The sequence below is a fragment of the Pseudophryne corroboree genome, chromosome 9 (genome assembly GCF_028390025.1).
Source record: "Pseudophryne corroboree isolate aPseCor3 chromosome 9, aPseCor3.hap2, whole genome shotgun sequence".
NCBI lineage: Eukaryota > Metazoa > Chordata > Amphibia > Anura > Myobatrachidae > Pseudophryne > Pseudophryne corroboree.
Window position 1 is genome coordinate 473,771,557 of NC_086452.1, and position 26,571 is coordinate 473,798,127.

Sequence of the window (26,571 nt, forward strand, 5' to 3'; positions counted from 1 at the left end):
GACACCCCAATTTATAGTATTATCTCTGTGTTCCAAATCAGTAATGGCTTATTTATTCCTGCAGCTCTTATCATACATGCGGTTTAGGAGTGAGCTCATTGTTGCACTGAAGCTGTAGGAAAGGATCTGAGAGGAAACATTACCCGGAGTATGGAGCACACATGTATCGGACTGTCAGCACTGACTAACCCTTCCTGTGCCCGTTACATGCTCCTACTGTTACTCACCCACCTCCTCTCAGCAGCGCCACATAACCGACCGCTGACTGAGAGGCTGTAGATGGGGGCTCACCACCGCACATTGTCTGTGCCACATATCATGTACCCCCCTCTCAGGCATCAGAGGCAGCGGGTGAGCAGTGCCGCAGAAGATGTGTTCCTGTATTCTGGCTACAGTACTGTACATGTGCCGTGCAGTTTGCAGAGCTCTATCACAATGAGTCAGTTGTTGCAGGGCAGGAAACACGTCGTGTAGGAAAATGAGCGGTTATTCGGATAAAATCCGTTAGTACTATTAATGCACGTGATGCTTCTGCTGGAGAGAGCAGTCGTCCCCAGTTACCACAGGACAATGAGCCCCTGTACATGCAATCAGGGAGCATTAAATGTACATTCAAAAAGGCTTACTAAGTGTGTTTTGCTGCTGAAAGTCCACATCCAGAGCGCTACGTATCCCTGCGCACGCCGTGCTGCGCTATTACTAGAGGAATCTAGGCCATCGCCTGCAGCACCGCCTGATATTGGGGCTCAAGCTGATGGTGTAAAATGCCTTCACTATAACAGCAGTGATCGCGGGCACACGGAAAGTCTATAGCAAGATTTGTGCGTGGCAGCACGGGTAACGTGTGCCAGGATTACGCCAAGCATACACTTGCAGCCATATGTATAACCATGCTTGCGAAATACACACTCCTAATTGAGATTTAATAAAAGGTAGAAAACCCCCTGATACATCACATACAGCGCCACAACTGCTAAAAGACGCACGCAAGTATGCTATATACAGTAGTAAGGAGAAGAGGCACCAATCAGCCTCCGCTGTGCATTCATCATCAGCCAGTCCCAGGCAGATCAATGTCGCTGGTGACCGCCTGCAGATAATGCGTCTCTGTGCCAGACTGCACCTCGTTCCAGTCATGGGAGTGTGCTCTTACTGTACTCGGATTGTGTTAGTCTGAACCTTCCCTCCTGGTCCCGCCTCTGTCGTCACAAGTGGCCGCAAGTGGCAGATTCACGCAAATCTATATAGGTGCATATGCAGGCGCCCGGTTGTCTGGGCATTAGCAGAGCAGGTGTAAGTATATTATCCTACGGGATATATTGATGGGCTCACTCTGCATCTGCGCCGGCTGGGGTGGAGGGGCAGCTGTAGTGCCTCCCGTTCATATTATGCCTAACTGCAGCGTCCCCATTTCATAGTATGCCCCACTGTAGTGCCCACTGTTATATTTTGCCACATCACCACATTACAGCGCCCAGTTCAGGCTATGCCTCCTTACAGGCCCCTTACCAATATAACATCCACTACACACGGAATGTCACCCCATTTAAGCCTGGCAATGGGTCAGACCCAATCGCTTAGCGGGCAATTCTAGTTAGCTGGTAGACGTATATGACCTGTGTCTGGTGCCCCTATAAAGGCCTACAAATTGGCAATCACAAAAAAAGAATCAGGTTCTGTGATATTTCCCCCAATTTAAAGAGTCCCCAATCCCCCACTCTGCCCCCATACATTACAGATGTGTGTCAGCGATTTGCAGATCATTCTCAGCAAATACAGATCTGCCAATCTCATGGTTTTACCGGTAACGTTCTGCAAAGCTGCTGATTGTTACCATACACCGGCACTCTACAGTCCCACTGATCTGCGACATGCAGCATGTGGCAAAACCCGATTTACCAATCCCAATCACTTGTTGGTCGGAATCTGCGATCTGAGAAAACCGCACGTTGCGGATTTATTTGCACAATCACCCACTATAGCTGCGCCCGCCCATGCACATGTTGCAGTGCCCAGGAACCCAGTGTGCCCTCACCTGCCCTGAGCACTGGCTAGGCCGGGGGACCTTGGTGCATTATGATCCCTCTGCTGCCTGTTTCCTCCTCTTACTACAATCTTATTTCTTATTCTCCAATAAATAATGGACTGTATAGTTCTGAGAGCAGAGAGCGGGTATTATATTGTATGCGGGTGATTCTGCGCTGGGGTCGGTGGAGGAAGGGGTTAATTGGCAGCACTGGGAGCACATGGATGGTGATGAGAGAACCGGTTCTATAGAGAAAGCCGGACGCCCCCCTCCCCCTCTCTGTGTGATGCAATCCTGTGACAGGAAGCGGGTGTGTAGTGGAAAGGGGGGGGATGAAGTCATAGTCTGCCCCTCCCTACCTTCCCCGTCCCTCTGTCCCAATCACAGAGTCTGTATACATTCAACTTACTCCCAGCCAGAGCAGAGAGACAGCCGGCAGCGACTGGGGCGCAGTCTGAGCATTCGCCGACACAAGCTGCAGCTTATTCCTTAGCATTTACTTATATAGCGCCAGCATAGTCCATCTCGGTGCTCACCATGGGGAAGGGCGACAAGGACACCGCATCTTTCGAGAGAACCTGGAACAGCACCACCAGTAGTGGGTACTGCAGCCAGGAGGAATCTGACCCCGAACTGGAATTATTCTACACGGCAAAGACCTCGATCCTACCCCGGAGGTCCCCGGCCAAGACACAGGTCAGATGCCACGCAGCACATGCCAGGCCAGACTATGCATAGTGCCGCCCGACCTTGCTGCACTACAACCCCCAGCATGTCACCTTTACTGATCTGGTTCTTAGGAATTCTATTTGCATGTTAAATTCTCCAGTAGAAGTCCAGATTGCACCTGGACATTAGGGACAGTCAGCAGCTATGGATCGTTAGCTGCAGAGAGTCCAGATTGCACCTGGACATTAGGGACAGTCAGCAGCTATGGATCGTTAGCTGCAGAGAGTCCAGATTGCACCTGGACATTAGGGACAGTCAGCAGCTATGGATCGTTAGCTGCAGAGAGTCCAGATTGCACCTGGACATTAGGGACAGTCAGCAGCTATGGATCGTTAGCTGCAGAGAGTCCAGATTGCACCTGGACATTAGGGACAGTCAGCAGCTATGGATCGTTAGCTGCGGAGTAACAGGGGAGCCCGGCGGCCAGCGCTGGTACAGCCTGGGAGGGGTCTGATGCCAGCTGTACAGTTACAGTGTGACACAGTGCAGCAGGGCTGGGCAGGCGGGTTCTGTGATCAGGAACCCTGATACCGAGTGTCTGATTACACAGAGATGCGTCATTTGCAGGGAGCCAATCACACGCGCTGCAGTCACTTACCTTATCATTTCACATGCAGATTAACCGTAACTACCTCTCTCTATGGGGGTATTTATCAATGCTTGGAGAGAGATAAAACTGTGAGAGATAAAATACCAACCACCCAGCTCGTAGTTCTCATTTGTAATACACACCTGTAATGTGTAAGGCAGAAGCTGAGTGGCTGCTACTTTATCTCTCACAATTTTATCTCTCTCCGAGCTTTGATAAATACCCTATCTATATATATATATATATATATATATATATATATATGTATATATATATATATACTGTATATATAGATATATATGGGTGTGTACATTACTTGTTATTTAAATCCAGATTCTATAGATTGTAAGATTGCGAGCAGGGCCCTCCTACCTCTATGTCTGTCTGCTTTTACCCAGTTTTGTTCCATTACTATTGTTTTAATTGTAAAGCTCAACGGAATATGCTGCTATATAAGACACTGATAATAAATAATACATTTATCAAGCCTTGGAGAGTGATAAAGTGCATGGTCTGTAACATGAAAGGAGCTGATTGGTTGGAACTTTATCACCGTGCAATTTATCTCTCTCCAAGGCATGATAAATCCGGCCCATAGATTGTAAGCCTCATTGCCTGCATTCAGTGTCAGTCTTCCTGTATTATTCCCAATTACAAGGCGATACACAATACTCTGGCTGTATATAGGCCTACATAAAAGACTGATACGTTAGCGAGTGTTACACATAAAGCCGCTGTAATCAGCTCCTACACCCTCCGCTCAGTGGGGGAAATCTAAAGGGCCCTACACACAGGCAGATAAAATGCACAATATGAACGTTCTAGTTCATTAATGAACAAGAACTTGTTCATATTGTGCAGTGTGGAGGCACCAACGATGTGCGGCCCCGTCGCTTATGCATGCAGGCCAATATGGACAAGATTGTCCACATTAGCATGCATTGCAATGGAGCCGGGTGACAAGGGGAGTGAAGAAACCTCACTCCCCCCGTCACCTTCCCCCCCGCCGCCAGGTCAGCCTTATCCGCCGTTGGGCAGTTCAGTGGTGGATCGGTAAGTGTGTAGGGCCCATTACTCTCTCTGCACATGTTACGTCTGCCCCCCCCCCCCCCCCCCCCTGCAGTGTACAGGGTTTTGCCCAACTGCTAACATATTTGCTGCTATGATCAACTCTGAATTACCCCCAGTGTGCGCTGTGGATTGGACCCTCTGCTCAGTGTGCGCTGTGGATTGGGCCTCTGCTCAGTGTGCGCTGTGGATTGGGCCTCTGCTCAGTGTGCGCTGTGGATTGGGCCTCTGCTCAGTGTGCGCTGTGGATTGGGCCTCTGCTCAGTGTGCGCTGTGGATTGGGCCTCTGCTCAGTGTGCGCTGTGGATTGGGCCCTCTGCTCAGTGTGCGCTGTGGATTGGGCCTCTGCTCAGTGTGCGCTGTGGATTGGGCCCTCTGCTCAGTGTGCGCTGTGGATTGGACCCTCTGCTCAGTGTGCACTGTGGATTGGGCCCTCTGCTCAGTGTGCGCTGTGGATTGGACCCTCTGCTCAGTGTGCACTGTGGATTGTGCCTTCTGCTCAGTGTGCGCTGTGGATTGGACCCTCTGCTCAGTGTGCGCTGTGGATTGGGCCTCTGCTCAGTGTGCGCTGTGGATTGGACCCTCTGCTCAGTGTGCGCTGTGGATTGGACCCTCTGCTCAGTGTGCACTGTGGATTGTGCCTTCTGCTCAGTGTGCGCTGTGGATTGGACCCTCTGCTCAGTGTGCGCTGTGGATTGGGCCTCTGCTCAGTGTGCGCTGTGGATTGGGCCTCTGCTCAGTGTGCGCTGTGGATTGGGCCTCTGCTCAGTGTGCGCTGTGGATTGGGCCCTCTGCTCAGTGTGCGCTGTGGATTGGGCCTCTGCTCAGTGTGCGCTGTGGATTGACCCTATGCTCGGTGTGCGCTGTGTATTGGGCCTCTGCTCAGTGTGCGCTGTGGATTGTGCCCTCTGCTCAGTGTGCGCTGTGGATTGTGCCTCTGCTCAGTGTGCGCTGTGGATTGGGCCCTCTGCTCAGTGTGCGCTGTGTATTGGGCCTCTGCTCAGTGTGCGCTGTGGATTGGGCCCTCTGCTCAGTGTGCGCTGTGGATTGGGCCCTCTGCTCAGTGTGCGCTGTGGATTGGGCCTCTGCTCAGTGTGCGCTGTGGATTGGGCCCTCTGCTCAGTGTGCGCTGTGGATTGGGCCCTCTGCTCAGTGTGCGCTGTGTATTGGCCCTCTGCTCAGTGTGCGCTGTGGATTGTGCCCTCTGCTCAGTGTGCGCTGTGGATTGGGCCTCTGCTCAGTGTGCGCTGTGGATTGGGCCCTCTGCTCAGTGTGCGCTGTGGATTGGGCCCTCTGCTCAGTGTGCGCTGTGGATTGGGCCCTCTGCTCAGTGTGCGCTGTGTATTGGGCCTCTGCTCAGTGTGCGCTGTGGATTGGGCCCTCTGCTCAGTGTGCGCTGTGGATTGACCCTATGCTCAGTGTGCTGCTCAGTGTGCGCTGTGGATTGGGCCTCTGCTCAGTGTGCGCTGTGGATTGGGCCTCTGCTCAGTGTGCGCTGTGGATTGGGCCTCTGCTCAGTGTGCGCTGTGGATTGGACCCTCTGCTCAGTGTGCGCTGTGGATTGGGCCTCTGCTCAGTGTGCGCTGTGGATTGGGCCTCTGCTCAGTGTGCGCTGTGGATTGGGCCTCTGCTCAGTGTGCGCTGTGGATTGGGCCTCTGCTCAGTGTGCGCTGTGGATTGGGCCTCTGCTCAGTGTGTGCTGTGGATTGGGCCTCTGCTCAGTGTGCGCTGTGGATTGGGCCCTCTGCTCAGTGTGCGCTGTGGATTGGGCCTCTGCTCAGTGTGCGCTGTGGATTGGACCCTCTGCTCAGTGTGCGCTGTGGATTGGGCCTCTGCTCAGTGTGCGCTGTGGATTGGGCCTCTGCTCAGTGTGCGCTGTGGATTGGACCCTCTGCTCAGTGTGCGCTGTGGATTGTGCCTCTGCTCAGTGTGCGCTGTGGATTGGGCCCTCTGCTCAGTGTGCGCTGTGGATTGGACCTCTGCTCAGTGTGCGCTGTGGATTGGGCCCTCTGCTCAGTGTGCGCTGTGGATTGGGCCCTCTGCTCAGTGTGCGCGGTGGATTGGGCCTCTGCTCAGTGTGCGCGGTGGATTGGGCCTCTGCTCAGTGTGCGCTGTGGATTGGGCCCTCTGCTCAGTGTGCGCTGTGGATTGGGCCTCTGCTCAGTGTGCGCTGTGGATTGGACCCTCTGCTCAGTGTGCGCTGTGGATTGGGCCTCTGCTCAGTGTGCGCTGTGGATTGGGCCCTCTGCTCAGTGTGCGCTGTGGATTGGGCCTCTGCTCAGTGTGCGCTGTGGATTGGGCCTCTGCTCAGTGTGCGCTGTGGATTGGGCCTCTGCTCAGTGTGCGCTGTGGATTGTGCCCTCTGCTCAGTGTGCGCTGTGGATTGGGCCTCTGCTCAGTGTGCGCTGTGGATTGGGCCCTCTGCTCAGTGTGCGCTGTGGATTGGGCCCTCTGCTCAGTGTGCACTGTGGATTGGGCCCTCTGCTCAGTGTGCGCTGTGGATTGGGCCTCTGCTCAGTGTGCACTGTGGATTGGGCCCTCTGCTCAGTGTGCGCTGTGGATTGGGCCTCTGCTCAGTGTGCGCTGTGGATTGGGCCCTCTGCTCAGTGTGCGCTGTGGATTGGGCCCTCTGCTCAGTGTGCGCTGTGGATTGGGCCTCTGCTCAGTGTGCGCTGTGGATTGGGCCCTCTGCTCAGTGTGCGCTGTGGATTGGGCCCTCTGCTCAGTGTGCGCTGTGGATTGGGCCCAACGTTCTGGCCGCGGCTCTTCAGAGGAGATAATGCCACAGACTGAAGTGCAACAATCTGTGCAAAACTGTAATACATGAAAAGGAAAATAGTGTTACCACCGACAGGAGACGTGACAGTGTAATGGTTATAGTACTGTCTGCATGCTGTACATGTGTAACTGGTGTGTGTGTGTGCTGTGTGTGTGTGTGTGCAGGCTGTACATGTGTATACTGGTGTGTGTACTGTACGTGTGTGTGTGTGTGTGTGTGTGTGTGTGCTGTACATGTGTATACTGGTGTGTGTGTGTGCTGTACATGTGTATACTGGTGTGTGCTGTACATGTGTATACTGATGTGTGTACTGTACATGTGTACGCTGGTGTGTGTGTGTGTGTGTGTGTGTGTGTGTGTGTGTGTGTGTGTGTGTGTGTGTGTTGTACATGTGTATACTGGTGTGTGCAGGCTGTACATGTGTATACTGGTGTGTGCAGGCTGTACATGTGTATACTGGTGTGTGCTGTACATGTGTATACTGGTGTGTGTGCTGTACATGTGTATACCGGTGTGTGTGTGTGCTGTACATGTGTATACTGGTGTGTGCAGGTTGTACATGTGTATACTGGTGTGTGCAGGTTGTACATGTGTATACTGGTGTGTGCTGTACATGTGTATACTGGTGTGTGCAGGCTGTACATGTGTATACTGTTGTGTGCTGCACATGTGTATACTGGTGTGTGTGTGCTGTACATGTGTATACGTGTGTGTGTGTGTGTGTGTGTGTGTGTGTGTGTGTGTGTGTGTGTGTGTGTGTGTGTGTGTTGTACATGTGTATACTGGTGTGTGTGTGTGTGTGTGTGTGTGTGTGTGTGTGTGTGCTGTACATGTGTATACTGGTGTGTGCTGTACATGTGTATACTGGTGTGTGCAGGCTGTACATGTGTATACTGGTGTGTGTCTGTGTGTGCTGTACATGTGTATACTGGTGTGTGTCTGTGTGTGCTGTACATGTGTATACTGGTGTGTGCAGGCTGTACGTGTGTGTGTGTGTGTGTGTGTGTGTGTGTGTGTGTGTGTGTGTGTGTGTGTGTGTGTGCTGTACATGTGTATACTGGTGTGTGCGGGCTGTACATGTGTATACTGGTGTGTGCAGGCTGTACATGTGTATACTGGTGTGTGCTGTACATGTGTATACTGGTGTGTGCAGGCTGTACATGTGTATACTGGTGTGTGTGTGTGTGTGTGTGTGTGTGTGTGTGTGTGTGTGTGTGTGTGTGTGTGTGTGTGTGTGCTGTACATGTGTATACTGGTGTGTGCTGTACATGTGTATACTGGTGTGTGCTGTACATGTGTATACTGGTGTGTGTGCTGTACATGTGTATACCGGTGTGTGTGCTGTACATGTGTATACTGGTGTGTGCTGTGTGTGTGTGTGTGTGTGTGTGTGTGTGTGTGTGTGTGTGTGTGACTGTGTGTGTGTGTGTGCTGTACATGTGTATACTGGTGTGTGCTGTACATGTGTATACTTACTGGTGTGTGCAGGCTGTACATGTGTATACGTGTGTGTGTGTGTGTGTGTGTGTGTGTGTGTGTGTGTGTGTGTGTGTGTGTGTGTGTGTTGTACATGTGTATACTGGTGTGTGCTGTACATGTGTATACTGGTGTGTGTGTGTGTGTGTGTGTGCTGTACATGTGTATACTGGTGTGTGTAGGCTGTACATGTGTATACTGGTGTGTGTGTGTGTGTGTGTGTGTGTGTGTGTGTGTGTGTGTGTGTGTGTGTGTGTGTGTGTGTGTGTGTGTGTGCTGTACATGTGTATACTGGTGTGTGCAGGCTGTACGTGTGTGTGTGTGTGTGTGCTGTACATGTGTATACTGGTGTGTGCTGTACATGTGCATACTTACTGGTGTGTGCAGGCTGTACATGTGTATACGTGTGTGTGTGCTGTACATGTGTATACTGGTGTGTGCTGTACATGTGTATACCATACTTGCCTACCTGACCCTCTCCATGAGGGAGAAAATGCTCTGTTCCTGGACTTTCCTGGTAATGTATGATTGCCATCACCTGTGGTGAAACACCTTTCTTATCAATTAACTAGCTCACCACAGGTGATGGCAATCATACATTACCAGGAAAGTCCAGGAACAGAGCATTTTCTCCCTCATGGAGAGGGTCAGGTAGGCAAGTATGGTGTATACTGGTGTGTGCAGGCTGTACATGTGTATACTGGTGTGTGCTGTACATGTGTATACTGGTGTGTGCAGGCTGTACATGTGTATACTGGTGTGTGCAGGCTGTACATGTGTATACTGGTGTGTGCAGGCTGTACATGTGTATACTGGTGTGTGCTGTACATGTGTATACTGGTGTGTGCTGTACATGTGTGTGCAGGCTGTACATGTGTATACTGGTGTGTGCAGGCTGTACATGTGTATACTGGTGTGTGCTGTACATGTGTATACTGGTGTGTGCAGGCTGTACGTGTGTGTGTGTGTGTGCTGTACATGTGTATACTGGTGAGTGTGCTGTACATGTGTATACTGGTGTGTGCAGGCTGTACATGTGTATACTGGTGTGTGCAGGCTGTACATTGGGGGGTAGTGGAGGGGTCACTGGGAGCAGGTACAGGAAACACTGAGGGACACAGGGCTCTGCACAGAGGCTGCTTCACCCATTTCCTTCCTATCTGCTTTCCGGCTCTGCGGTTCCCAGGCCTGAGCTCTGACACAGCCCAAACTTCCCTCCAGCTCAGCCAAACTTCTGCTGAAGTGCAGGGGGAGGAGGAGGGGGGTTTCCAGTTCCAGTTTGACTGATGCAACTCTGAGAGCAAGCAGGGAACTGAGGAAGGGGGGGGGGAGGGAGGACAGAAGTGGTGAGAGGGCAGCAGTGTCGCAGTGTTCTCCTTACAGTAATGTTGTCCTGTAGCGGGTTCTGCATACACAATATAGAAGTTACTGAAAGTAGTTTGCTGGTCAGCGGTAGATAAATGCCCATATTGCACCATGTTGCAGCCAGCGGTAGATAAATGCCCATATGGCACCATGTTGCAGTCAGCGGTAGATAAATGCCCATATTGCACCATGTTGCAGCCAGCGGTAGATAAATGCCCATATTACACCATGTTGCAGCCAGCGGTAGATAAATGCCCATATGGCACCATGTTGCAGCCAGCGGTAGATAAATGCCCATATTGCACCATGTTGCAGCCAGCGGTAGATAAATGCCCATATTACACCATGTTGCAGCCAGCGGTAGATAAATGCCCATATTACACCATGTTGCAGCCAGCGGTAGATAAATGCCCATATTACACCATGTTGCAGCCAACGGTAGATAAATGCCCATATGGCACCATGTTGCAGCCAGAGGTAGATAAATGCCCATATGGCACCATGTTGCAGCCAGCGGTAGATAAATGCCCATATGGCACCATGTTGCAGCCAGCGGTAGATAAATGCCCATATGGCACCATGTTGCAGCCAGCGGTAGATAAATGCCCATATGGCACCATGTTGCAGCCAGCGGTAGATAAATGCCCATATTGCACCATGTTGCAGCCAGCGGTAGATAAATGCCCATATTGCACCATGTTGCAGCCAGCGGTAGATAAATGCCCATATGGCACCATGTTGCAGCCAGCGGTAGATAAATGCCCATATGGCACCATGTTGCAGCCAGCGGTAGATAAATGCCCATATGGCACCATGTTGCAGCCAGCGGTAGATAAATGCCCATATGGCACCATGTTGCAGCTAGCGGTAGATAAATGCCCATATGGCACCATGTTGCAGCCAGCGGTAGATAAATGCCCATATGGCACCATGTTGCAGCCAGCGGTAGATAAATGCCCATATTACACCATGTTGCAGCCAGCGGTAGATAAATGCCCATATGGCACCATGTTGCAGCTAGCGGTAGATAAATGCCCATATGGCACCATGTTGCAGCCAGCGGTAGATAAATGCCCATATGGCACCATGTTGCAGCCAGCGGTAGATAAATGCCCATATGGCACCATGTTGCAGCCAGCGGTAGATAAATGCCCATATTGCACCATGTTGCAGCCAGCGGTAGATAAATGCCCATATGGCACCATGTTGCAGCCAGCGGTAGATAAATGCCCATATTACACCATGTTGCAGCCAGCGGTAGATAAATGCCCATATTGCACCATGTTGCAGCCAGCGGTAGATAAATGCCCATATTGCACCATGTTGCAGCCAGCGGTAGATAAATGCCCATATTGCACCATGTTGCAGCCAGCGGTAGATAAATGCCCATATGGCACCATGTTGCAGCCAGCGGTAGATAAATGCCCATATTGCACCATGTTGCAGCCAGCGGTAGATAAATGCCCATATTGCACCATGTTGCAGCCAGCGGTAGATAAATGCCCATATGGCACCATGTTGCAGCCAGCGGTAGATAAATGCCCATATTGCACCATGTTGCAGCCAGTGGTAGATAAATGCCCATATTGCACCATGTTGCAGCCAGCGGTAGATAAATGCCCATATGGCACCATGTTGCAGCCAGCGGTAGATAAATGCCCATATGGCACCATGTTGCAGCCAGCGGTAGATAAATGCCCATATTGCACCATGTTGCAGCCAGCGGTAGATAAATGCCCATATGGCACCATGTTGCAGCCAGCGGTAGATAAATGCCCATATTGCACCATGTTGCAGCCAGCGGTAGATAAATGCCCATATGGCACCATGTTGCAGCCAGCGGTAGATAAATGCCCATATTGCACCATGTTGCAGCCAGCGGTAGATAAATGCCCATATTGCACCATGTTGCAGCCAGCGGTAGATAAATGCCCATATGGCACCATGTTGCAGCCAGCGGTAGATAAATGCCCATATTGCACCATGTTGCAGCCAGCGGTAGATAAATGCCCATATTACACCATGTTGCAGCCAGCGGTAGATAAATGCCCATGTTACACCATGTTGCAGCCAGCGGTAGATAAATGCCCATATTGTACCATGTTGCAGCCAGCGGTAGATAAATGCCCATATTGCACCATGTTGCAGCCAGCGGTAGATAAATGCCCATATTGCACCATGTTGCAGCCAGCGGTAGATAAATGCCCATATTGCACCATGTTGCAGCCAGCGGTAGATAAATGCCCATATTGCACCATGTTGCAGCCAGCGGTAGATAAATGCCCATATTGCACCATGTTGCAGCCAGCGGTAGATAAATGCCCATAATGCACCATGTTGCAGCCAGCGGTAGATAAATGCCCATATGGCACCATGTTGCAGCCAGCGGTAGATAAATGCCCATATTACACCATGTTGCAACCAGCGGTAGATGAATGCCCATATTGCACCATGTTGCAGCCAGCGGTAGATAAATGCCCATATTGCACCATGTTGCAGCCAGCGGTAGATAAATGCCCATATTGCACCATGTTGCAGCCAGCGGTAGATAAATGCCCATATTACACCATGTTGCAGCCAGCGGTAGATAAATGCCCATATGGCACCATGTTGCAGCTAGCGGTAGATAAATGCCCATATGGCACCATGTTGCAGCCAGCGGTAGATAAATGCCCATATTCCACCATGTTGCAGCCAGTGGTAGATAAATGCCCATATGGCACCATGTTGCAGCCAGCGGTAGATAAATGCCCATATGGCACCATGTTGCAGCCAGCGTTAGATAAATGCCCATATGGCACCATGTTGCAGCCAGCGGTAGATAAATGCCCATATTGCACCATGTTGCAGCCAGTGGTAGATAAATGTGGCACCATGTTGCAGCCAGCGGTAGATAAATGCCCATATTGCACCATGTTGCAGCCAGCGGTAGATAAATGCCCATATGGCACCATGTTGCAGCCAGCGGTAGATAAATGCCCATATTGCACCATGTTGCAGCCAGCGGTAGATAAATGCCCATATTACACCATGTTGCAGCCAGCGGTAGATAAATGCCCATGTTACACCATGTTGCAGCCAGCGGTAGATAAATGCCCATATTGTACCATGTTGCAGCCAGCGGTAGATAAATGCCCATATTGCACCATGTTGCAGCCAGCGGTAGATAAATGCCCATATTGCACCATGTTGCAGCCAGCGGTAGATAAATGCCCATATTGCACCATGTTGCAGCCAGCGGTAGATAAATGCCCATATTACACCATGTTGCAGCCAGCGGTAGATAAATGCCCATATTGCACCATGTTGCAGCCAGCGGTAGATAAATGCCCATAATGCACCATGTTGCAGCCAGCGGTAGATAAATGCCCATATGGCACCATGTTGCAGCCAGCGGTAGATAAATGCCCATATTACACCATGTTGCGGCCAGCGGTAGATAAATGCCCATATTGCACCATGTTGCGGCCAGCGGTAGATAAATGCCCATATTGCACCATGTTGCAGCCAGCGGTAGATAAATGCCCATATTGCACCATGTTGCAGCCAGCGGTAGATAAATGCCCATATTACACCATGTTGCAGCCAGCGGTAGATAAATGCCCATATGGCACCATGTTGCAGCTAGCGGTAGATAAATGCCATGCAGCCAGCGGTAGATAAATGCCCATATTGCACCATGTTGCAGCCAGCGGTAGATAAATGCCCATATTGCACCATGTTGCAGCCAGCGGTAGATAAATGCCCATATGGCACCATGTTGCAGCCAGCGGTAGATAAATGCCCATATTGCACCATGTTGCAGCCAGCGGTAGATAAATGCCCATATTACACCATGTTGCAGCCAGCGGTAGATAAATGCCCATGTTACACCATGTTGCAGCCAGCGGTAGATAAATGCCCATATTGTACCATGTTGCAGCCAGCGGTAGATAAATGCCCATATTGCACCATGTTGCAGCCAGCGGTAGATAAATGCCCATATTGCACCATGTTGCAGCCAGCGGTAGATAAATGCCCATATTGCACCATGTTGCAGCCAGCGGTAGATAAATGCCCATATTGCACCATGTTGCAGCCAGCGGTAGATAAATGCCCATATTGCACCATGTTGCAGCCAGCGGTAGATAAATGCCCATAATGCACCATGTTGCAGCCAGCGGTAGATAAATGCCCATATGGCACCATGTTGCAGCCAGCGGTAGATAAATGCCCATATTACACCATGTTGCAACCAGCGGTAGATGAATGCCCATATTGCACCATGTTGCAGCCAGCGGTAGATAAATGCCCATATTGCACCATGTTGCAGCCAGCGGTAGATAAATGCCCATATTGCACCATGTTGCAGCCAGCGGTAGATAAATGCCCATATTACACCATGTTGCAGCCAGCGGTAGATAAATGCCCATATGGCACCATGTTGCAGCTAGCGGTAGATAAATGCCCATATGGCACCATGTTGCAGCCAGCGGTAGATAAATGCCCATATTCCACCATGTTGCAGCCAGTGGTAGATAAATGCCCATATGGCACCATGTTGCAGCCAGCGGTAGATAAATGCCCATATGGCACCATGTTGCAGCCAGCGTTAGATAAATGCCCATATGGCACCATGTTGCAGCCAGCGGTAGATAAATGCCCATATTGCACCATGTTGCAGCCAGTGGTAGATAAATGTGGCACCATGTTGCAGCCAGCGGTAGATAAATGCCCATATTGCACCATGTTGCAGCCAGCGGTAGATAAATGCCCATATGGCACCATGTTGCAGCCAGCGGTAGATAAATGCCCATATTGCACCATGTTGCAGCCAGCGGTAGATAAATGCCCATATTACACCATGTTGCAGCCAGCGGTAGATAAATGCCCATGTTACACCATGTTGCAGCCAGCGGTAGATAAATGCCCATATTGTACCATGTTGCAGCCAGCGGTAGATAAATGCCCATATTGCACCATGTTGCAGCCAGCGGTAGATAAATGCCCATATTGCACCATGTTGCAGCCAGCGGTAGATAAATGCCCATATTGCACCATGTTGCAGCCAGCGGTAGATAAATGCCCATATTACACCATGTTGCAGCCAGCGGTAGATAAATGCCCATATTGCACCATGTTGCAGCCAGCGGTAGATAAATGCCCATAATGCACCATGTTGCAGCCAGCGGTAGATAAATGCCCATATGGCACCATGTTGCAGCCAGCGGTAGATAAATGCCCATATTACACCATGTTGCGGCCAGCGGTAGATAAATGCCCATATTGCACCATGTTGCGGCCAGCGGTAGATAAATGCCCATATTGCACCATGTTGCAGCCAGCGGTAGATAAATGCCCATATTGCACCATGTTGCAGCCAGCGGTAGATAAATGCCCATATTACACCATGTTGCAGCCAGCGGTAGATAAATGCCCATATGGCACCATGTTGCAGCTAGCGGTAGATAAATGCCCATATGGCACCATGTTGCAGCCAGCGGTAGATAAATGCCCATATTCCACCATGTTGCAGCCAGCGGTAGATAAATGCCCATATTGCACCATGTTGCAGCCAGCGGTAGATAAATGCCCATATGGCACCATGTTGCAGCCAGCGGTAGATAAATGCCCATATTACACCATGTTGCAGCCAGCGGTAGATAAATGCCCATATTGCACCATGTTGCAGCCAGCGGTAGATAAATGCCCATATGGCACCATGTTGCAGCCAGCGGTAGATAAATGCCCATATTGCACCATGTTGCAGCCAGCGGTAGATAAATGCCCATACTGCACCATGTTGCAGCCAGCGGTAGATAAATGCCCATATGGCACCATGTTGCAGCCAGCGGTAGATAAATGCCCATATGGCACCATGTTGCAGCCAGTGGTAGATAAATGCCCATATGGCACCATGTTGCAGCCAGCGGTAGATAAATGCCCATATTGCACCATGTTGCAGCCAGCGGTAGATAAATGCCCATATGGCACCATGTTGCAGCCAGCGGTAGATAAATGCCCATATGGCACCATGTTGCAGCCAGCGGTAGATAAATGCCCATATTACACCATGTTGCAGCCAGCGGTAGATAAATGCCCATATTACACCATGTTGCAGCCAGCGGTAGATAAATGCCCATGTTACACCATGTTGCAGCCAGCGGTAGATAAATGCCCATATTGTACCATGTTGCAGCCAGCGGTAGATAAATGCCCATATTGCACCATGTTGCAGCCAGCGGTAGATAAATGCCCATATGGCACCATGTTGCAGCCAGCGGTAGATAAATGCCCATATTGCACCATGTTGCAGCCAGCGGTAGATAAATGCCCATATTACACCATGTTGCAGCCAGCGGTAGATAAATGCCCATATTACACCATGTTGCAGCCAGCGGTAGATAAATGCCCATATTGCACCATGTTGCAGCCAGCGGTAGATAAATGCCCATAATGCACCATGTTGCAGCCAGCGGTAGATAAATGCCCATATGGCACCATGTTGCAGCCAGCGGTAGATAAATGCCCATATTACACCATGTTGCAACCAGCGGTAGATGAATACCCATATTGCACCATGTTGCAGCCAGCGGTAAATAAATGCCCATGTTGCAGCCAGCGGTAGATAAATGCCCATATTGCACCATGTTGCAGCCAGCGGTAGATAAATGCCCATATTGCACCATGTTGCAGCCAGCGGTAGATAAATGCCCATATTGCACCATGTTGCAGCCAGCGGTAGATAAATGCCCATATTGCACCATGTTGCAGCCAGCGGTAGATAAATGCCCATATTGCACCATGTTGCAGCCAGCGGTAGATAAATGCCCATATTACACCATGTTGCAGCCAGAGCCGGCCATAGGCATAGGCAAACTAGGCAATTGCCTAGGGCATTTGATATGCCTAGGGGCATCAGCAGCTTCTGCTGATTAAAATGATATGCAGCATGCCTATATTCTGTATGTAGCATTTCATATGCAGATACAGCCACAGTCTCACACAGTATATTGGCATGCTGCATATCAGTTTAATCAGCAGAAGCTGCTTATGCATCCTAGCCACATAGCAATGCAAATAAGATGCATTTTCATAAAAAAAAGGTGCCAGATGTTAGCATTGAGGCAAGATTTATGAGGACACATCTGTATCCAAGCAGAGGCAGAGGTCACAGTGTTAGTGGAAGTGTGAGTGCTGTGTGCATGTGAGTGGGTTGGTTGTGCAGCAGTGTTCAGAATATGTGTTAGGAGCATTATGTGTGTCATGTAAAAATGCATTAATAATGTGCAACATATGTGTAAGGGGCACTATGTGTGTCATTATGTGTATAAGGGCATTAATAATGTGCGGCATATGTGTAACAGGGTACTACTGTATGTGTGTCATTATGTGTATAGAGGCACTAATAATGTGCAGGGGGCACTATGTGTCATTATTTGTATAAGGGCATTAATAATGTGCGGCATATGTGTAAGGTACATTATGTTAAAAGGGCATTAATAAACGTTATCATAATGTGCAAGGCGCATTATGTTTATAAGGACATTAATAAGGTGTCTCATATGTGTAAGGGGCATTACTGTGTGGAATTATGTGTATAAATGCATTACTAATGTGTGGCATTATGTGTATAAGGTGCTCTATGTGGCGTTGCGTATAGAAAGGGCACTACTGTGTCGTCTAATGTGAATAAAGAGCAATAGGATGTGGTGTAATGTGAATAAGGAGCAATTCAGTGTGATGTAATGTGAATAAGGGGCTTTACTGTGAGGAGTAACGTTTATAAGGTAAAGTGATACTACTGTGGGATGTAATATGAATTATGGACACTATCGCATGATCAAATGTGAATAAAGTTGCAGTACTGTGTGTCGTAATTGGAATTGGGGGTACTATTGTGTGGCCATGCCCCTTGCCAGCAAAAATACACCCCTTTTTGGGATGTGCACCAAATGTGCGAACTGTTCCTATTTAAAATATAGGGGGTCCAAACACCAAAATAAGGACTGCTATAGGTGAGGGGTGATGGTGCTGGGAAAGAGGTGCAAGGTCAGAGGCGGAACCAACGGTGGTGCTAGGGGGCACCAGTCACAATCTTGCCTAGGGCATCATATTGGTTAGGGCCGGCTCTGGTTGCAGCCAGCGGTAGATAAATGCCCATATTACACCATGTTGCAGCCAGCGGTAGATAAATGCCCATATTACACCATGTTGCAGCCGCCTCAGATTCCATTTCTATTAGTATGGCAGGGTGACAAGCAGGCTGACAGTAAATGAGTTTATTCTGCGTACATCGCTGCATTATATGTTGGCACTATAAATACAAGATTATAATACATCTTAGAGAATGTATAACCACATTTCATGTCTCCGACCTTTTCCGTTTCTAAATTCAAGCCTGACCGTTAGGAGCCTAAGCATGTGTGATCCCCGTCTTTTATGTTTTTGTGATCCTTGTCTTTAGTGCATGTGGTGTTCCCCGTGTTTAGGCCCTCATTCCGAGTTGTTCGCTCGCTAGCTGCTTTTAGCAGCATTGCACACGCTAAGCCGCCGCCCTCTGGGAGAGTATCTTAGCTTAGCAGAATTGCGAACGAAAGATTCGCATAATTGCGATTAGAAATTTCTTAGCAGTTTCTGAGTAGCTCCAGACTTACTCTGCCAGTGCGATCAGCTCAGTCCTTTTCGTTCCTGGTTTGACGTCACAAACACACCCAGCGTTCGCCCAGACACTCCCCCGTTTCTTCAGACACTCCCGCGTTTTTCCCAGAAACGGCAGCGTTTTTTCGCACACACCCATAAAACGGCCAGTTTCCGCCCAGAAACACCCACTTCCTGTCAATCACACTACAATCACCAGAACGTAGAAAAATCCTCGTTATGCCGTGAGTAAAATACCTAACTTTTGAGTAAAATAACTAAGCGCATGCACTCTGCGACCCTTGCGCATGCGCAGTAAGCGACTAATCGCAATATAGCGAAACTCGGCAACGAGAGAACAACTCGGAATGAGGGCCTTAGTGTTTGTATGATCCCGGTCTTTAGCGCTCTCTGTGCAACCTCTGTCCATTTACTATAACAGAGAAAGATCGCCGATCTGCGAGGCTGCGATCTCACTGCTGTGACAGATAGATGTACATGGCAGGAACGCTTGTGTCCTTATACATGGGATATGTGAGGCTGCGGTCTCACTGCTGTGACAGATAGATGTATGTGGCAGGGACGCTTCTGCCCTTATACGTGGGATCTGTGAGGCTGCGGTCTCACTGCTGTGACAGATAGATGTACGTGACAGAAACGCTTCTGCCCTTATACGTGGGATCTGTGAGGCTGCGGTCTCACTGCTGTGACAGATAGATGTATGTGGCAGGAACGCTTGTGCCCTTATACGTGGGATCTGTGAGGCTGCGGTCTCTCTGCTGTGACAGATAGATGTATGTGGCAGGAACGCTTGTGTCCTTATACGTGGGATCTGTGAGGCTGCGGTCTCTCTGCTGTGACAGATAGATGTATGTGGCAGGGACGCTTGTGTCCTTATACGTGGGATCTGTGAGGCTCCGGTCTCACTGCTGTGACAGATAGATGTACATGACAGGAACGCTTCTGCCCTTATACGTGGGATCTGTGAGGCTGCGGTCTCACTGCTGTGACAGATAGATGTACATGACAGGAACGCTTGTGTCCTTATACGTGGGATCTGTGAGGCTGCGGTCTCACTGCTGTGACAGATAGATGTACATGACAGGAACGCTTCTGCCCTTATACGTGGGATCTGTGAGGCTGCGGTCTCTCTGCTGTGACAGATAGATGTACATGACAGGAACGCTTGTGCCCTTATACGTGGGATCTGTGAGGCTCCGGTCTCACTGCTGTGACAGATAGATGTACATGACAGGAACGCTTGTGTCCTTATACGTGGGATCTGTGAGGCTGCGGTCTCTCTGCTGTGACAGATAGATGTACATGACAGGAACGCTTGTGTCCTTATACGTGGGATCTGTGAGGCTGCGGTCTCACTGCTGTGACAGATAGATGTACATGACAGGAACGCTTGTGCCCTTATACGTGGGATCTGTGCGGCTGTGGTCTCACTGCTGTGACAGATAGATGTACATGACAGGAACGCTTGTGCCCTTATACGTGGGATCTGTGAGGCTGCGGTCTCTCTGCTGTGACAGATAGATGTACATGACAGGAACGCTTGTGTCCTTATACGTGGGATCTGTGAGGCTGCGGTCTCTCTGCTGTGACAGATAGATGTACATGACAGGAACGCTTGTGCCCTTATACGTGGGATCTGTGAGGCTGCGGTCTCTCTGCTGTGACAGATAGATGTACGTGACAGGAACGCTTGTGTCCTTATACGTGGGATCTGTGAGGCTGCGGTCTCTCTGCTGTGACAGATAGATGTACATGACAGGAACGCTTGTGTCCTTATACGTGGGATCTGTGAGGCTGCGGTCTCACTGCTGTGACAGATAGATGTATGTGGCAGGGACGCTTCTGCCCTTATACGTGGGATCTGTGAGGCTGCGGTCTCACTGCTGTGACAGATAGATGTACATGACAGGGACGCTTCTGCCCTTATACGTGGCATCTGTGAGGCTGCGGTCTCACTGCTGTGACAGATAGATGTACATGACAGGAACGCTTGTGTCCTTATACGTGGGATCTGTGAGGCTGCGGTCTCTCTGCTGTGACAGATAGATGTACGTGGCAGGAACGCTTGTGCCCTTATACGTGGGATCTGTGAGGCTCCGGTCTCACTGCTGTGACAGATAGATGTACGTGACAGGAACGCTTGTGTCCTTATACGTGGGATCTGTGAGGCTGCGGTCTCTCTGCTGTGACAGATAGATGTACGTGGCAGGAACGCTTGTGCCCTTATACGTGGGATCTGTGAGGCTGCGGTCTCACTGCTGTGACAGATAGATGTATGTGGCAGGAACGCTTGTGCCCTTATACGTGGGATCTGTGAGGCTGCGGTCTCACTGCTGTGACAGATAGATGTACATGACAGGAACGCTTCTGCCCTTATACGTGGGATCTGTGAGGCTGCGGTCTCTCTGCTGTGACAGATAGATGTACATGACAGGAACGCTTGTGCCCTTATACGTGGGATCTGCGAGGCTGCGGTCTCACTGCTGTGACAGATAGATGTACATGACAGGGACGCTTGTGTCCTTATACGTGGGATCTGCGAGGCTGCGGTCTCACTGCTGTGACAGATAGATGTACATGACAGGGACGCTTGTGCCCTTATACGTGGGATCTGCGAGGCTGCGGTCTCACTGCTGTGACAGATAGATGTACATGACAGGGACGCTTGTGTCCTTATACGTGGGATCTGCGAGGCTGCGGTCTCACTGCTGTGACAGATAGATGTACATGACAGGAACGCTTGTGCCCTTATACGTGGGATCTGTGAGGCTGCGGTCTCACTGCTGTGACAGATAGATGTACATGACAGGAACGCTTGTGTCCTTATACGTGGGATCTGTGAGGCTGCGGTCTCACTGCTGTGACAGATAGATGTACATGACAGGAACGCTTGTGTCCTTATACGTGGGATCTGTGAGGCTGCGGTCTCACTGCTGTGACAGATAGATGTATGTGACAGGAACGCTTCTGCCCTTATACGTGGGATCTGTGAGGCTGCGGTCTCACTGCTGTGACAGATAGATGTATGTGGCAGGGACGCTTGTGCCCTTATACGTGGGATCTGTGAGGCTGCGGTCTCTCTGCTGTGACAGATAGATGTACGTGGCAGGAACGCTTGTGCCCTTATACGTGGGATCTGTGAGGCTGCGGTCTCTCTGCTGTGACAGATAGATGTACATGACAGGAACGCTTGTGTCCTTATACGTGGGATCTGTGAGGCTGCGGTCTCTCTGCTGTGACAGATAGATGTACGTGACAGGAACGCTTGTGCCCTTATACGTGGGATCTGTGAGGCTCCGGTCTCACTGCTGTGACAGATAGATGTACATGACAGGAACGCTTGTGTCCTTATACGTGGGATCTGTGAGGCTGCGGTCTCTCTGCTGTGACAGATAGATGTACGTGGCAGGAACGCTTGTGCCCTTATACGTGGGATCTGTGAGGCTGCGGTCTCACTGCTGTGACAGATAGATGTATGTGGCAGGAACGCTTGTGCCCTTATACGTGGGATCTGTGAGGCTGCGGTCTCACTGCTGTGACAGATAGATGTACGTGGCAGGGACGCTTGTGCCCTTATACGTGGGATCTGTGAGGCTGCGGTCTCACTGCTGTGACAGATAGATGTACATGACAGGAACGCTTCTGCCCTTATACGTGGGATCTGTAAGGCTGCGGTCTCTCTGCTGTGACAGATATATGTACGTGGCAGGAACGCTTCAGCCCTTATACGTGGGATCTGTGAGGCTGCGGTCTCTCTGCTGTGACAGATAGATGTACATAACAGGAACGCTTGTGCCCTTATACGTGGGATCTGTGAGGCTGCGGTCTCACTGCTGTGACAGATAGATGTACGTGGCAGGAACGCTTGTGCCCTTATACGTGGGATCTGTGAGGCTGCGGTCTCACTGCTGTGACAGATAGATGTACATGGCAGGAACGCTTGTGTCCTTATACGTGGGATCTGTGAGGCTGCGGTCTCTCTGCTGTGACAGATAGATGTATGTGGCAGGGACGCTTGTGCCCTTAGATCTGTGAGGCTGCGGTCTCACTGCTGTGACAGATAGATGTATGTGGCAGGGACGCTTGTGCCCTTATACGTGGGATCTGTGAGGCTGCGGTCTCACTACTGTGACAGATAGATGTATGTGGCAGGGACGCTTCTGCCCTTATACGTGGGATCTGTGAGGCTGCGGTCTCACTGCTGTGACAGATATATGTATGTGGCAGGGACGCTTGTGCCCTTATACGTGGGATCTGTGAGGCTGCGGTCTCTCTGCTGTGACAGATAGATGTACATGACAGGAACGCTTGTGCCCTTATACGTGGGATCTGTGAGGCTGCGGTCTCACTGCTGTGACAGATAGATGTATGTGGCAGGAACGCTTGTGTCCTTATACGTGGGATCTGTGAGGCTGCGGTCTCTCTGCTGTGACAGATAGATGTATGTGGCAGGCACGCTTGTGCCCTTATACGTGGGATCTGTGAGGCTCCGGTCTCTCTGCTGTGACAGATAGATGTACATGACAGGAACGCTTCTGCCCTTATACGTGGGATCTGTGAGGCTGCGGTCTCACTGCTGTGACAGATAGATGTATGTGACAGGAACGCTTGTGCCCTTATACGTGGGATCTGTGAGGCTGCGGTCTCTCTGCTGTGACAGATAGATGTACGTGACAGGAACGCTTGTGTCCTTATACGTGGGATCTGTGAGGCTGCGGTCTCTCTGCTGTGACAGATAGATGTACATGACAGGAACGCTTGTGTCCTTATACGTGGGATCTGTGAGGCTGCGGTCTCACTGCTGTGACAGATAGATGTATGTGGCAGGGACGCTTGTGTCCTTATACGTGGGATCTGTGAGGCTGCGGTCTCACTGCTGTGACAGATAGATGTACATGACAGGAACGCTTCTGCCCTTATACGTGGGATCTGTGAGGCTGCGGTCTCTCTGCTGTGACAGATAGATGTACATGACAGGAACGCTTGTGTCCTTATACGTGGGATCTGCGAGGCTGCGGTCTCACTGCTGTGACAGATAGATGTACATGACAGGAACGCTTGTGCCCTTATACGTGGGATCTGTGAGGCTGCGGTCTCTCTGCTGTGACAGATAGATGTACATGACAGGAACGCTTGTGCCCTTATACGTGGGATCTGTAAGGCTGCGGTCTCACTGCCGTGACAGATAGATGTACATGACAGGGACGCTTGTGCCCTTATACGTGGGATCTGTGAGGCTGCGGTCTCACTGCTGTGACAGATAGATGTACATGACAGGAACGCTTGTGCCCTTATACGTGGGATCTGTGAGGCTGCGGTCTCACTGCCGTGACAGATAGATGTACATGACAGGGACGCTTGTGCCCTTATACGTGGGATCTGTGAGGCTGCGGTCTCACTGCTGTGACAGATAGATGTACATGACAGGAACGCTTGTGCCCTTATACGTGGGATCTGTGAGGCTGCGGTCTCACTGCCGTGACAGATAGATGTACATGACAGGGACGCTTGTGCCCTTATACGTGGGATCTGTGAGGCTGCGGTCTCACTGCTGTGGCAGATAGATGTACGTGGCAGGAACGCTTGTGCCCTTATACGTGGGATCTGCGAGGCTGCGGTCTCTCTGCTGTGACAGATAGATGTATGTGGCAGGGACGCTTGTGTCCTTATACGTGGGATCTGTGAGGCTGCGGTCTCACTGCTGTGACAGATAGATGTATGTGGCAGGGACGCTTGTGCCCTTATACGTGGGATCTGTGAGGCTGCGGTCTCTCTGCTGTGACAGATAGATGTATGTGGCAGGGACGCTTGTGCCCTTATACGTGGGATATGTGAGGCTGCGGTCTCACTGCTGTGACAGATAGATGTACGTGACAGGGACGCTTGTGCCCTTATACGTGGGATCTGTGAGGCTGCGGTCTCACTGCTGTGACAGATAGATGTACATGACAGGGACGCTTGTGCCCTTATACGTGGGATCTGTGAGGCTGCGGTCTCACTGCTGTGACAGATAGATGTACATGACAGGAACGCTTGTGTCCTTATACGTGGGATCTGTGAGGCTGCGGTCTCACTGCTGTGACAGATAGATGTATGTGGCAGGGACGCTTGTGCCCTTATACGTGGGATCTGTGAGGCTGCGGTCTCTCTGCTGTGACAGATAGATGTATGTGGCAGGGACGCTTGTGCCCTTATACGTGGGATCTGTGAGGCTGCGGTCTCTCTGCTGTGACAGATAGATGTATGTGGCAGGGACGCTTGTGCCCTTATAAGGGGGATTTGGGTTTGAAAAGGATTTTGCGTAGATGCTTCTGAAGCTGCAACCAGTAAAACCAGTTCCACATGTTTAGGATCAGGATGGATAATGGCAGCAGCCGCCTGAACCTGGGGTGGTGCAACGGATACCAGAATAACCTGATGTGATATATCTTTGTTTCCTTTTAGGATGAGAAGCCAGAAAAACAGGCGCCGGCCCTGAGCCAGAAAGAGACCGAGCAGAAGATAAAGGATTATAACTCTAAGATCAAGAGTAACCTCTTCATGAGCATGGTACGCCTGGGCCACGGGCGTGTGTGTGACCCCTCATGTCTGTGTGATGTCACTAAGCCACGGGCATGTGTGTGACCCCTCATGTCTGTGTGATGTCACTAAGCCACGGGCGTGTGTGTGACCCCTCATGTCTGTGTGATGTCACTAAGCCACGGGCGTGTGTGTGACCCCTCATGTCTGTGTGATGTCACTAAGCCACGGGCGTGTGTGTGACTCCTCATGTCTGTGTGATGTCACTAAGCCACGGGCGTGTGTGTGACCCCTCATGTCTGTGTGATGTCACTAAGCCACGGGCGTGTGTGTGACTCCTCATGTCTGTGTGATGTCACTAAGCCACGGGCGTGTGTGTGACTCCTCATGTCTGTGTGATGTCACTAAGCCACGGGCGTGTGTGTGACCCCTCATGTCTGTGTGATGTCACTAAGCCACGGGCGTGTGTGTGACCCCTCATGTCTGTGTGATGTCACTAAGCCACGGGCGTGTGTGTGACTCCTCATGTCTGTGTGATGTCACTAAGCCACGGGCGTGTGTGTGACCCCTCATGTCTGTGTGATGTCACTAAGCCACGGGCGTGTGTGTGACTCCTCATGTCTGTGTGATGTCACTAAGCCACGGGCGTGTGTGTGACCCCTCATGTCTGTGTGATGTCACTAAGCCACGGGCGTGTGTGTGACCCCTCATGTCTGTGTGATGTCACTAAGCCACGGGCGTGTGTGTGACTCCTCATGTCTGTGTGATGTCACTAAGCCACGGGCGTGTGTGTGACTCCTCATGTCTGTGTGATGTCACTAAGCCACGGGCGTGTGTGTGACCCCTCATGTCTGTGTGATGTCACTAAGCCACGGGCGTGTGTGTGACCCCTCATGTCTGTGTGATGTCACTAAGCCACGGGCGTGTGTGTGACCCCTCATGTCTGTGTGATGTTACTAAGCCACGGGCGTGTGTGTGACCCCTCATGTCTGTGTGATGTTACTGGGCCACAGGGCGTGTTTCAGCCTCATGTCAGCAAGACGCTTGACTGTGTGATGTCACTGGGCCACGGGCATGTGTGTGACCCCTCACGTTTGTGTGATGTTACTGGGCCAAGGGCGTGTGTGTGTGACCCTCATGTCAGCAAGTCGCTTCTCTGTGTGATGTCATGGAGCCACAGGGCCACGGGTGTATGTGTGACCGCTCATGTCTCTGGGATGTTACTGGGCCACAGGGCATGTGTTTGAGCCTCATGTCAGCAAGACGCTTGTCTGTGTGATGTCACTGGGCCACAGGGCGTGTGTGTGACCCTCTCATGCCTGTGTGATGTCACTGGGCCACAGGGCGTGTGTGTGACCCTCTCATGTCTGTGTGATGTCA

The 26,571-nt window shown here is 50.8% G+C and overlaps 1 protein-coding gene across 2 annotated transcripts in view; it reads left to right on the forward strand.

The window, feature by feature from the left end:
* RASSF1 (Ras association domain family member 1) overlaps positions 1-26,571 on the forward strand; it is a 132,049-nt gene that overhangs the window by 89,315 nt on the left and 16,163 nt on the right. The window contains exons 1-2 of one of the 2 annotated variants that reach the window (XM_063941396.1): positions 2,380-2,722; positions 25,117-25,221. In XM_063941396.1, coding sequence (XP_063797466.1) covers positions 2,564-2,722; positions 25,117-25,221 — 264 coding nt within the window. In that variant the 5' untranslated portion in view covers positions 2,380-2,563. Of the gene's footprint in view, positions 1-2,379; positions 2,723-25,116; positions 25,222-26,571 lie in introns of those variants that run through there. The other variant, XM_063941395.1, reaches the window with a different exon arrangement.